We start from the raw sequence: 14,436 nt of genomic DNA, 5'->3' as shown, positions 1-14,436 counted from the left end.
TGTGAGCAACATGCAATAATGCGCGTTAAAGAAAATATCGCCGTTAATAGTCTAATGAGTTAACGCGAAATTAACGCGTTAACTTGCCCAGCCCTAATATATATATTAGGGCTGGGCAACGATTAAAATATTTAATCGCGATTAATCGCACTGATTAATCGCGATTAATCGCGATTAATCGCATTGTATTTACAAACTCCAAGAATGAATTCAAAAGTAGTGTAAAGAGCACTTTTATTTTAATGTTCTGCTGCCATATGAACAAAAGTGTTGTAACATTTGTAGCACTTATCAGTAACACATATTTAGTGTAAAGCTCAACTTAAACATGTAAAACAAAAAATAGCAATAATAATAAATTAAAGCTAATTGCCACTGACAGGGAATTCTCTTTATGGGGAAAAAATCTACCAAAAACAGGCAATTTCTGAGGTAACATCAGGGAGCAGCATTACCATTTTATGTTCAATACCAAAGTTTAACTTGGCAGTGGTTCCAACTAACTTGTTTCTGTCATATTCCATGCTGGAAGAACTTTAAACTGAAATGCTTGCTAACTCGATATGCTTGCGTTTATTTGACGTTGACACGCGGTTTTTTGTTGTTGCTTTCTCGCGCGCATATAGTGAATGGCAGGGGGAAAACAGGCAAAAATACATGGATACTTTGAAACGAGAAGCGACTTCACCGACGGCGTCGATGCAGACCCCCCTCCGCTCCGCTCCGCACAAAACTTGTTCCGGCCGCCAACTCACCGCCTCGCCTAAGCTCGCTCGCGGTACCTGCGGGAAACACCGCCTTCCGCATGTCGGCTTTGTTTTTTTCCGGCCAGCACCTTTCTTCCTCTTTGAATCTGAGGCTGGGCTGACAGCGAGGTTATTGGCGCATTATCGCCACCTACTGTTCTGATTCAAACCCCTACACCGCAGCAACAGACCTTCACAAAATAAAAGCATGTGATCAACATGCGTTAACGCGCGTTAAAGAAAATATCGCCGTTAATAGTCTAACGAGTTAACGCGAAATTAACGCGTTAACTTGCCCAGCCCTAATATATATATATATATATATATATATATATATATATATATATATATATATATATATATATATATATATATATATATATATATATATGAGTACATATTTATTGAGCAAACATTTTATCTATCCATCAATCCATCCTCTTCCGCTTATCCGGGGTAAGGGGGTAGCACCTTCAGTAGGGAGACCCAGACGTCCCTCTCCCCTGCCATTTGGGGCTGGGGAGAGAGGCCAGCGGAGAGACGTAGTCCCTCCAGTGTGTTCTGGGTCTTCCCCTGGGCCTCCTCCCGGTGGGACGTGCCCGGAACACCTCACCAGGGAGGCGTCCAGGAGGCATCCTAACCAGATTTCCGAGCCACCTCAACTGCCTCCTCTCGACGTGGTGGAGCAGCGGCTCTACACTGAGTCCTCCCCTGATGACTGAGCTCCTCACCCTATCTCTAAGGGGGAGCCCAGACACATTACGAAGAAAACTCATTTCGGCCGCTTGTATCCGGGATCTCGTTCTTTTGGTCACGACCCAAAGCTCATGACCATAGATGAGGGTAGGAACGTAGATCGACCGGTAAATCGAGAACTTTGCCTTTTGGCTCAGCTCTCTCTTCACCACAACGGACCAGTACAGCGCCCGCTTCACAGCAAAAGCCGCACAAATCCGCCTGTCGCTCTCCCTCTCCATCTTCCCCTCATTGGTGAACAAGACCCCAAGGTACTTAAACTCCTCCACTAGGGGTAACACATCCTCCCCAAACCGGAGAAGGCACTCTACCCTTTACCGGTTCAAGACCATGGTCTCAGATTTGGAGCCACTGATTCTCATCCAGGCCGCTTCGCACCCGGCTGCGAACCGCTCTAGTGAGAGCTGTAGATCACGCCCTGATGAAGCCAATAGGACCACCTCATCCACAAATAGCAGAGACGCAATCCTAAGGCAACCAAAACGGATCCCAATACACAATCTGTTAAAATGTGTAAGTATGACCTTGTTTAGTAACAAAACCGCTCCACTCAATGGATAATCGGAGCATTACGGTACCTTATCGAACCCCTGAGCTGTCAACAAAACTACCTGACTACAATGCCTAAACTAGAAGTGCATGCATGTAAGGCGGCCCCGCCCCTGGAGTATGCACTAGTAACAATAAACCTAGTCATTTAATTCAGTATAAAAGTTACGTTTATTTTGGCCTTATGTTAGAAACAGGGCAGTGTAGTCCAACTACGTTTTCCTCCCAACAGAGAGGAAATGGAGACATATAGAGAGCTGTGTACGTGAAGGGACAGAGTGATATTACACACATGGGAAGAATATTTAATGTGCCTTATAATCTGGTGCGCCGTATGGGTGGACATGGACAAAAGAGGCACATTTGACAAAGCGTAAAATTTTATTTTAAAAAGCATGGCTGAAAAGGTCAATATCGTGTCATATTGTGTCCTAAAATTTAATCCAACAAAATGTCCTAAATATATCTTAATTAAAATGGTCCTCAGTTTAGGCTGAGATCCAAATTCTATCTAATGTGCACAATGTGTTTCAATGTTTCCTGCAGATGTTAAGCAGAAGCTGATTGTTAAAGAAGAAGCTTCTTTAGACCACAGACCTCCTGCTGACCTGCATGACCCAAAGCCCCCCCACATCAAGGAGGAACAGGAGGGAGTCTACATCAGTCTGCCAGGAGAGCAGCTCAATGGGAAGGAGGTGATTAATGCCATCAAGTTTCCAGTCTCTGCTCCTCCCATAAAGAGTCTGGATGATGTACAGTATGTACCTAAATATGAATATATATATATGCAGGGGTTGGACAATGAAACTGAAACAGCTCTCATTTTAGTGTGGGAGGTTTCATGGCTAAATTGGACCAGCCTGGTGGCCAATCTTCATTAATTGCACATTGAACCAATAAGAGCAGAGTGTGAAGGTCCAATTAGCAGGGTAAGAGCACAGTTTTGCTCAAAATATCACACAACATTATGGGTGACATACCAGAGTTCAAAAGAGGACAAATTGTTGGTGCACGTCTTTGCTGGCGCATCTGTGACCAAGACAGCAAGTCTTTGTGATGTATCTAGAGCAGGGGTCAGCAACCCGCGGCTACGGAGCCGCATGCAGCTCTTTGATGCATCTGATGCGGCTCAGCTATTGAAAACAATTATGTCGCGGAGCTGTGTACCTCTTGCAGGCAGTCGTCAATGCTGGCTGACGAACACTCCTCACCAGTTGGTGGCAGTAATGCGCACTGAAAAGATGTTTGCCAACTGCCAATAAACTCAAGAAGAAGAAATAATGCTTGCTGAGTGGCTGCAGAGCGAAATAACAACAGTGAGCGCAGAGAAGGCGGCATTTTCAGATGCTGTTTTTATGTAGTAAATTCTATAAATGACAAGGGGACCATGGTGACACAGGACCTAAAATAACATGGAGTCATTGATGAGGGTGAAGAGAGCTAAACAGCAGGGTAAGAGTCGTTTCTATATCTGACGTTTGTTCATTTTCAAAGTGAGGAAAAGCGAACAACGCTTGGCTCGAGGCTGTGAGCGGAGTCCTGCGCAGCTGAAGTCGAGCTTCAGATGCCGCCTGAACGTCTGATAGCTCGTCTAATGCAGCTGTTAGCTGGTTCATTGTCCAACCCCAGTATGTATGTATGTATGTATGTATATATATGTATGTATATGTGTGCGTATATATATCACCATGAATGTAAATAAGACATCATCTGCCCATTGCTATTTCTTTTTGTATTTTTATTCTAATTTTTCTCTCTTTCTTTGATCCACTGTATATATGAAGATGCATTGTATATAACTGATTCACCTTTCTTACTTTGCACCTCCTTCTTCTGATTATTGACTAATGAGCCGATGTGGCAAGTGAATTTCTCCAATGTGAGATCATTAAAGCCTATCTTATCTCTTATCTTGTCTCTGCTGCTCTCACAGGTTTATCCAGACCAAATTAAAGGCAGAGTACTTCCAGAAAAGATTGGAGAAGAATCCATCAGAATACAAGATCGTGGAGATGCTTCCATTTCTTCAGAGTCTGAAGACAGTAAAAAGGATGAAGAGGACAGTGATGTAGAGCACCCTCTCTCTGAGCTTAAACACTTGTCAGACTGTGGATATAAGAAATGTTCTACAGAGAAGAAAAATGTGGAGTCATGTAGGAAAGGCCGCACAGGAGTAAAGCTTAGCTGCAAAGACTGTGGCAAAACATTTATTAAAAAATCCTCTTTAAACGCACACCTATGTGGACAAAGATTTAGTCAAAAAGGAAATTTAAACACACACATGAGAATCCATACAGGACAGAAGCCTTTCTTTTGTGACGTATGTGGACAAAGATTTTGTAAAAAAGGACATTTAAACACACACATGAGAACCCATACAGGAGAAAAGCCTTTCTGTTGTGGTCTATGTGGACAAAGATTTAGTGAAAAAGGAGCTTTAAACACACACGCGAGAATCCATACAGGACAGAAGCCTTTCTGTTGTGACCTATGTGGACAAAGATTTAGCCAAAAAGGACATTTAAACACACACATGAGAATCCATACAGGAGAAAAGCCTTTCTCTTGTGACCTATGTGGGCAAAGATTTAGTGAAAAAGGAGCTTTAAACACACACGTGAGAATCCATACAGGACAGAAGCCTTTCTGTTGTGATCTGTGTGGACAAAGATTTAGTCAAAAATCACATTTAAACACACACATGAGAATCCATACAGGAGAAAAGCCTTTCTTTTGTGATGTATGTGGACAAAGATTTAGTGAAAGAGGAACGTTAAACAGACACATGAGAATCCATACAGGGTGGAAGTCTTTCTGTTGTGATCTATGTGGACAAAGATTTAGCCAAAAAGGACATTTAAACACACACATGATAATCCATACAGGAGAAAAGCCTTTCTGTTGTGATCTATGTGGACAAAGATTTAGTCAAAAAGGAAATTTAAACACACACCTGAAAATCCATAAAGGACAGAAGCCCTTCTTTTGTGATCTATGTGGACAAAGATTTAGTCAAAAATCACATTTAAACACACACATGAGAATCCATACAGGACAGAAGCCTTTCTGTTGTGATTTATGTGGACAAAGATTTAGTCAAAAATCACATTTAAACAAACACATGCGAATCCATACAGGACAGAAGCCTTTCTGTTGTGATCTATGTAAACACAAATTTAACAACAAATCTCATTTAAATAGACACACGAAGAACCATGCAATGCAAGACAAGGCAACTTTATTTGTATAGCACGTTTCAGTACAAGAACAATGCAAATGATTTACATGATTAAAATGTAGCAAAATAAAAATGTAAACAAAAAGTTGGAATAAAATGTAGGAAAAGAGAAACTGAGTAAATTTTAATGATATTATAAACAATTGGACTACAAATTAAATTCATGATGTTTCAGTTAAAAGTTTAACTAGAACATTTAAAATCAATCCTAAGCAGCTGGGTTTATAATTTTGATTTAAAAGAACTCAAGCTTTCAAGCACTTTTTACAGTCTCCTGGAAGTTTGTTCCAGATGGGTAGAATATAGGAAGTTAACTTGTTACAAGTTGTGAAGTGCTTTGGGGTCGTTAAGACTAGTTAAAGTGCTATACAAGTACTAGCTGTTTACCAGATTAGGTTTGAATCAGAAGAATTTAGTGGTCTGGATGGTTGATACACTGACAAGTCTGTGATTTATTTAGGTGCCAAGCAATTCAGGGATTTATAGACTAACAGAAGTATTTTAAAGTCTACTCTCTGAGATACAGGGAGCCAGTGGAAGGACTTTAGAACTGGGGTGATGTGCTCTAGTTTCTTAGTCTTAGTAAGGACGCGGGCAGCAGCATTCTGGATCAGCTGCAGCTGTCTGATCCACTTTTTAGGCAGACCTGTGAAAACACCGTTGCAGTAATCAATTTGACTAAAAATAAACACATGGATTAGTTTTTCCAGATCCTGCTGAGACATTAGTCTATTAATCCAGGAAAAGTTTTTCAGGTGATAGAAAGCCGACCTTGTAATTGTCTTTAGATGCTTTTGGAGGTTCAGGTCTGAGTCCATCACTACACCCAGGTTTCGGGCCTGATCGTGGTTTTTAGCTGAAGCAGCTGAAGCTGTGTGCTAACTTTTGATCTTTCCTCTATTGGTCCAAAGATTATTACTTCAGTTTTGTTTTTATTCAATTGAAGGAAGTTTTGGCACATCCACGTATTGATTTCTTCTAGGCATTTGCTCAGTGCCTGAACTGGTTCATTGTCACCTGGTGACATGGTGATGTAGAGCTGTGTGTCGTCTGCATAGTTATGGTAGCTGATGTTGTTTTTTTATTATCTGAGCTAAGGGGAGCATGTAGATATTGAAGAGGAGGGGACACAGGATGGACCCTTGGGGAACCCTACATGTGATTTTTGTCATCTCTGATGTAAAGTTAACTACTGATACAACCAGCACTGTGGTTTTTCCACAGTCTGTATTTATATAGATGTCATTAAACACCCTGATAAGGGCAGTCTCTGTACTGTGGTGAGCACGGAAGCCAGACTGGAAAACGTCAAAGCGGCTGGTCGTTGTTAAGAAGGTGTTTAATTGTTGAAACACAGCTTTTTCAATAATATTACTGATAAAGGAGGTTTGAGATGGGCCTGTAGTTCTGGAGTAGTAGTTTGTCTAAATTGTTCTTTTTCAGCAGTGGTTTGATAATTGCTGTTTTTAGGGGCTGGGGGAAAACACCTGAGAGAAGGGACGTGTTTATTATCAGAGCAAAATCGGACGCTATGACAGGCAAAAGTTTCTTAAAGAAAACTGTGGGTAGAACATCAAAGCAACAGGAGGAGGAACTTAGCTGCTGAATGATCTCTTCTAAGCTTTTGTAGTTTATTTGGCTGAATTGGGACATTTTGTCAGGATAAGTTCCAGCTGAATACAGCTTTGGTTCTGGAGTTGGTATGGATGTACAAACTGATCCTCTAATAGTTAAGATTTTCTCAGTAAAGAAGTTATCAAATTCATTGCAGGCCCTGGTGGAGTGGAGTTCGGAAGTCATGGACACAGGAGGATTTGTTAACCTGTCGACTGTGGCAAATAAGGCACGAGCATTATTAATGTTTTTCTGGATGATCTCAGAAAAGAAAGATTCCCTTGCATTTTTCAGTTGTAAGTTATATCTGTAAAGTCTCTCTTTATAAATGTCATAGTGAACCTGGAGTCTGGTCTTTCTCCACCTGCGTTCAGCTTTTCGACTCCCTTTTTTCGCCTCTAGCACATATATTGTTTAAAAACTATATATGTAACTATATAAGTTACTGAAGAGGAGGGGATGTAATGTGAATAATGTTATTGTGTATATTAGGAGGAATCACCTTTTAACATCTATAAATTTATACTGATGCTTCAAAGTTGGACAACGGTCAGGCTGGGATTGGTTTTGTAATTCCAGACATACGTGTGAGAGTTTATAAAAGAACAAGTGACCATATAGTAGTGAATACGGGGGAGCTGCTGGCTTTGCTCTTAGCAATGCTCTGAGTGGAAGAACATGAGCCAATGAAAATACAAATTGCTTCATATTCAAGTAGTGCATTAATAAGTTTAAAGAATTTATTTTCAAAATCGAGAATGGATGTTATAAAACTGTCTCAAATAATAAACAGATAAGGTGTACTGAGGAAATGTGTGGTTTTCCTGTGGGTGCCAGCTCATTTTGGAATAGAACGTAAGAAAATTTAACATAGATTTCCCTGTTAAGTCTTCAAAGGTAGAAATTAAGAGCGTTGAAAAGAGTAATATAAGAAGAAGGAGGCAAATACACAGGGACTAAAATAGTACTGGCCGACTCTATTACTCTGTCCATCAAAATGTTGGGGGAATAATGGAGATCGGGGGTGATCTTTGCCTGACAGGGGAGGATGTTCTGCAACGTTTAATGATGGGACACAGGAATTAATAGCACATTACACTTAATTGGAAAACATCCATCTGGAAAATGTGAGCATTGTGGGGAGACTGAGATAATAGATGTGATTTTGACTTGCACTAAATACAGACGACAAAGGGGAATTCATAGACCCCACATTGACTGTCGCGGCGCAGGAATTACGGCCGCTATTTTGGGACGGTCGACTGGCTACCCTACCCCGCTAATTCAAGCTGAACAGACGAATGATGCCTCAGCACTGTGCTGCGTATTTTTGTTTAAATCGACGGACTATTGATGTCAGGGTTCGAGCGATAACTTTTCACAAGATTCAATTCAATTCAATTTTATTTATATAGCACCAATTTATGAAACATGTCATCTTAAGGCACTTTACAAAGTCAAGTTCACTCATATTATACAGATTGGTCAAAAATAATTCCTATGTAAGGGAACCAGTTGATTGCATCTGGTTCCCTTATATAGGAATATACTGTCTTGACAAGCAGCATTCACTCCTGGAGAAGCGTAGAGCTACAGGGAGTCATCTGCATTGTCCATGGCTCTGCAGCAATCCCTCATACTGAGCAAGCATGAAGCAACAGTGGAAGGTAAAAGTCCCCATTAACGGGAAGGAAAAACCTCTGGCAGAACCGGGCTCAGTATGAACGGTCATCTGCCTCGACCGACTGGGGTTACAGAAGACAGAGCAGAGACACAACAAAAGAGACAAAACAAACACAGAAGCACACATTGATCCAGTAATCTGTTCTACATTAAATCATAATAGTAGGTGATCTGTCTTCCCTGGATGATGTCCCAGCTAACAGAATGCCAGACCAGGTGTACCTACTATGAAGAAAAAAAAGAGAGAGAACAAAAAGTTAAAAGCAGAAATGATGACAAGCAATGAATAATTGAAGAACAGTATAACTCAAAGGAATGAGAAAAATAGACCCTGATGTCCTCCAGTAGCCTAAGCCTATAGAAGCATAACAGTAGAGGTAGCTCAGGGTAACATGAGCCACTCTAGTTATAAGCTTTGTCAAAAAGGAAAGTTTTAAGTAGACGGGGTGCCTGCCTCACGGACCAAAACATGGAGATGGTTCCACAGGAGAGGAGCCTGATACTAAAGGATCTGCCTCCCATTCTACTTTTAGAGACTCTAGGAATCACCAGCAGACCTGCAGTCCGAGAGCGAAGTGCTCTGTTAGGAACATACGAGGTAATCAGAGCTCTGATATATGATGGAGTTTGATTACTAAGGGCTTTATACGTTAGAAGAAGAATTTTAAATATTTAATATATTCTTGATTTATCAGGAAGCAAATGAATGAAAGCTAAAATTGGAGAAATATGATCCCTCTTGTTGATTTTCATCAGAACTGTTGCTGCAGCATTTTGGATCAGCTGAAGACTTTGAACTGCATTTTGTGGACTTCAATTCAATTCAATTTTATTTATATAGCGCCAAATCATGAAACATGTCATCTCAAGGCACTTTACAAAGTCAAGTTCAATCATATTATACAGATTTGGTCAGATTATACAGATTGGTCAAAAATGTCCTATATAAGGAAACCAGTTGATTGCATCAAAGTCCCGACAAGCAGCATTCACTCCTGGGGAAGCGTAGAGCCACAGGAAGAGTCATCTGCATTGTCCATGGCTTTGCTGCAATCCCTCATACTGAGCAAGCATGAAGCGACAGTGGGAAGAAAAACCACCCATTAACGGGAAGGAAAAACCTCCGGCAGAACCGGGCTCAGTATGAACGGTCATCTGCCTCGACCGACTGGGGTTACAGAAGACAGAACAGAGACACAACAAGAGAGACAAAAAAGCACAGAAGCACACATTGATCTAGTAATCTGTTCTACATTAGATGGAAGTAGCGGGTGAGCCGTCTTCTCTGGATGATGTCACAGTTAACAGATGCCAGACCAGGTGTACCTACTATGAAGAAAAAGAGAGAGAGCAAAAAGTTAAAAGCAGAAATGACGACAGTCATTTCAATGTAATACAATGCAAAACTGGAGAACAGTAGACTGAAGAACAGTAGAAATCAGTAGAGTGAGAAAATTAGACCCTGATGTCCTAGGCCTATCACAGCACAACTATAGAGATAGCTCAGGGTATGAGCCACTCTAACTATAAGCTTTGTCAAAAAGGAAAGTTTTAACATTAGTCTTAAAAATAGATAGGGTGTCTGACTCACGGACCAAAACTGGGAGTTGGTTCCACAGGAGAGGAGCCTCATAGCTAAAGGATCTGCCTCCCATTCTACTTTTAGAGACTCTAGGAACCACCAGCAGACCTGCAGTCTGAGAGCGAAGTGCTCTGTTAGGAACATACGGGGTAATCAGAGCTCTGATATATGATGGAGCTTGATTATTAAGGGCTTTATACGTTAGAAGGAGAATTTTAAATTCTATTCTTGATTTAACAGGAAGCCAATGAAGGGAAGCTAAAACAGGAGAAATATGATCCCTCTTGTTGATTTTCATCAGAACTCTTGCCGCAGCATTTTGAATCAGCTGAAGACTTCGAACTGCATTTTGTGGACTTCCTGATAGTAAAGAATTACAATAGTCCAGCCTTGAAGTAACAAATGCATGGACTAGTTTTTCAGCATCACTCCTGGACAGAATGTTTCTAATTTTGGCGATATTCCGGAGGTGAAAAAAGGAAACTCTGGAAACCTGTTTAATATGGGATTTAAATGACATGTCTTGGTCGAAAACAACACCAAGATTTTTAACTTTATTACCAGAGGCCAAGTTAATGCCATCCAGATTAAGGGATTGATTAAGAACTTTATTTTTTGAAGACTCTGGCCCAAAGATTACAACTTGTCTTGTCAGAATTTAAATGCAGGAAATTTAAAGTCATCCAGCTTTTGATGTCATCAAGACATGACTGCAGTCGAAGTAACTGATTGGATTCATCAGGATTTATGGATAAATATAGCTGAGTGTCATCAGCATAACAGTGGAAATTAATCCCATGCTGTCTGATAATTTTGCCAATCGGAAGCATATATATAGTAAATAGAATTGGTCCAAGGACTGAACACTGTGGTACTCCACAAGTGACCCTAGAGTTTGAGGAAGATTTATTATTAACATGAACAAACTGGAATCTGTCCGACAGATAAGATTTAAACCAGCCTAATGCTTTTCCCTTAATCCCTACAGTATGTTCAAGTCTTTGTAGGAGAATATTGTGATCAACTGTATCAAATGCAGCACTGAGATCTAACAGGACAAGTATAGACACAAGTCCATTATCTGAGGCCATGAGAATATCATTAGTGACCTTCACCAGAGCTGTTTCAGTGCTATGATGAGCTCTGAAGCCTGACTGAAACTCCTCAAGTAGGTCATTACTTTGTAAATGTTCACATAGTTGATTAGCAACTACTTTCTCAAGAATTTTAGATAAGAAAAGAAGATTAGATATAGGTCTGTAATTTACTAACTCATCTTGATCAAGAGATGGTTTCTTAAGTAAAGGTTTAATAACAGCTACTTTAAAAGCCTGTGGTACATATCCATTTACCAAGGATAGATTAATCATGTCTAAAATAGGACCACTGATCAGAGGGAATACCTCCTTAAACAACTTGGTTGGGATTGGGTCTAACATACAGGTAGAAGGTTTAGATGAAGCTAAAATTTTAGATAGCTCAGAAAGCTCTACTGCTTTTAAACAGTTCAGACACTGCGCAGGTTCTAAGGATTCCTCCAATGCTGCCTCACTTACTGAGGATGAGGTAATCATGTTTGGGAGGATGCCAATTATTTTATTTTTAATGGAATCAATTTTATTTATGAAGAATCCCATAAAATCATTACTGCTAAGAGCTAAGGGAATGGATGGATCAACAGAGCTGTGGCTCTGGGTAAGTTTGGCAACTGTACTAAAGAGAAATCTAGGATTATTTTTATTCTCTTCAATTAATGATGAAAAATATGCTGCTCTAACTCTGCGGAGGGTCTTGTTATACAACAATAGTCTGTCCCTCCAGATTAAGTAGGATTCCTCTTGGTGTGTAGAGCGCCATTTTCTCTCCAATTTTCTAACATTGTGCTTCAAGGAACGCAGCTCTGAATTAAACCAAGGAGCCAGCTTCCTGTGAATAATCACCTTCTTTTTCAAGGGAGCTACATTGTCTAATGCAGAACGCAATGAGGAAGTCACATTGAAATGCAACACACAATAAGATTAATTTATGTGATAATGTAGGAAATTTTATACATTGCCTGGATCCATACTGCATACATCTAATTCTACCAGAAATATAGTAATTAGAGGCGCTGAGCTGTTGACCGCCCCAAGATGGCGCCCCCAAATCTCGTCAGCGCCCATAGGCGAAAGCGGTCGATGCTCATAACTTGTGTCTATAGAGTCGCGTTGATCTCTTCCGGGTTCTCTATCCTTGTTTTGCTGTGAGGCCAGAATCGGGAGTGTTGGTGAGGCTGAAAGAGAGCAGCAGCTGCTGCAGGTGATGAAGTCTGGAAAGAAGTCCAGCAGCTGGAGGCACAGCGGAGAAACTGGAGGGAAGCAGGAGCTCAAAGAGCGGCAGGACGCAGCAGAGGAGACACCAATGATGGGGGATGTTTTCCAGCCCAGAGTTCTGCTGCACCCATCAGGTTTGGAGATTTCCTTCTTCATGCTAACTGTGTGGATGGAGCTAAAGTTTAGGAGCCGTTTTTAGCAGCTGATGGATTCCTCCTCTTCATCACAACTCGTTGCAGGGTTTCCCCCAGAAAACTGGCCAAGCTTGCATGTAGCATAGGAAAGCTAATATTAGCTTAGCATGTAGCATAGAAGGTACCACCATAGACATCAGACGAGTCGTTGGGCGGGTTCTGCCTATCCTGCGACGTGTCAGAGCGTCCCCCATGGTGAATGTGGCAAATCTGCAGTTACTCAGTCAGAGTAACAGAGGGACTTTAATCTTGTTCCTACAAACATCGTGTCTAGAAAGATGGTCGCCAGTTTGGTTCTTGTTGTTGGCTTTGGAGTACCAATCCTGCCATAATTCAAATGGATTTAGACTAAATACAGAAATAAATAAGACCAAGAATTCCTTCATCGTTCCACAATGGGGAATTTCTGGTGTGACAAACACACAGACAGTTACACCGTATTTCAGTGAGGCAAGAAAGAGCAAACCAGTCAAATCTAGAATGTGTTCTAAAGAAATATCAAGAGTAGAAGATACTGGTAAAATATCAAAGTTAATATTGGCCAAGGAAAGAAAAACATTATTTGATAGTGGAAGTATAAACTCCAGCCTATTTACACAACACACAATGATGGAATGTGCAGTATTTCCATAGCATACAAAGCTTAATATGAAATAAATGTGGTAGTAGTGCCTCATTAACTCATTATGAATTAACATGATGTAGACAGTTATCTGAGAACAATATAAACAATTTAGTGTTTCACCTACAAATTATGTCTGTGTGTGGTGGGGGGCTTCCACTCAGCTTTCCATTAATCTTACAGAATACAACTTTATACGAGCTGCCATCTTCTGTCTCTCTGTCTTGCTCTTATTGATCTTTCTGTCTCTATTATGTATCTTTATACATGGTTATATTTTGAAGGCTACCTGCCATTCTTCCTTACTACTTCTTGATTGAATGAAAATCTCTTTACATTTAGGATCTGTTTTTGATCAATTCATCGGGTCCATCTAGTAACAAAACTGTGTTTTCAAAGAATAAAGCAGCCATCTGTTTCCAAGGATGGCTCAGGAAGGTGGATTTGTTTCCAACAGAAAGACTTTTGGTGAATAGCGACAATCAAAGCACATTACATTTTTCTAGGACATATGAAAAATGAGCATAGAGACCTTTACTTGTTGACAACGTTTTAACGACTTTTTGCAACTAGTTATAATTGCAGTTGGAGTTTTAATGATTACCCCTTCATCACAAGCTAATGAAAATGTCTGTTTATTCAGTTATTAACTCAAAAGGAGATAATAAGGTAACTCTTAGAGACTATTCAAATTCTGACACAAAATAATCACAAAAATCTACTATTTGCCAGTTATTTATCAAACTAATGTTACGGTAATTATTCTGCTTAATAAAATACTAGAAAACATTACTCACTACAAAATAGAACATGAAAATGAAACAAATAAAAGTCAATCAACATGGATTTAGAGGTAGCAATGTGTAATCAACTCACAGCTTTTTAGGAATCTTAGTGACATCAACATTAACCATCACAATCAACATTTCAGCACTTTGAGGTAACATCGTTGAAAGAATACTGGCTAAATAATTCTGAGGTAGCAAAGCTGGTATAGACCAGTTCATTGTTATTGTTTTGATTCGGGTTTTTCCCGCATACGCGCCGGACTGGTAGGCAAAAGGCAAATACAATGGCGGACGCAAACAAAGGAAACGAGTTCTCGAAATATTTTTCTTCTCTAGATGACGTATCACAAGA

At 40.3% G+C, this 14,436-nt stretch overlaps 2 protein-coding genes across 2 annotated transcripts in view; one reads left to right on the top strand and one right to left on the bottom strand.

Moving 5' to 3' along the window:
* Window positions 1–14,436, bottom strand: part of LOC105921678 (NLR family CARD domain-containing protein 3) — a 1,041,521-nt gene that overhangs the window by 383,914 nt on the left and 643,171 nt on the right. The gene's annotated exons all lie outside the window — the stretch shown is intronic.
* Window positions 4,549–5,381, top strand: LOC118557871 (gastrula zinc finger protein XlCGF7.1-like; the record flags this gene model as incomplete). Its single annotated transcript, XM_036128350.1, has 1 exon — window positions 4,549–5,381. A coding segment is annotated over one exon (753 nt), but the record flags the coding sequence as incomplete, so codon positions are not given.

Source organism: Fundulus heteroclitus, chromosome 24, assembly GCF_011125445.2.
Source record: "Fundulus heteroclitus isolate FHET01 chromosome 24, MU-UCD_Fhet_4.1, whole genome shotgun sequence".
NCBI lineage: Eukaryota > Metazoa > Chordata > Actinopteri > Cyprinodontiformes > Fundulidae > Fundulus > Fundulus heteroclitus.
Note: the sequence above shows the minus strand (reverse complement) of the source record. Positions and strands in the feature narration are given on the sequence as shown.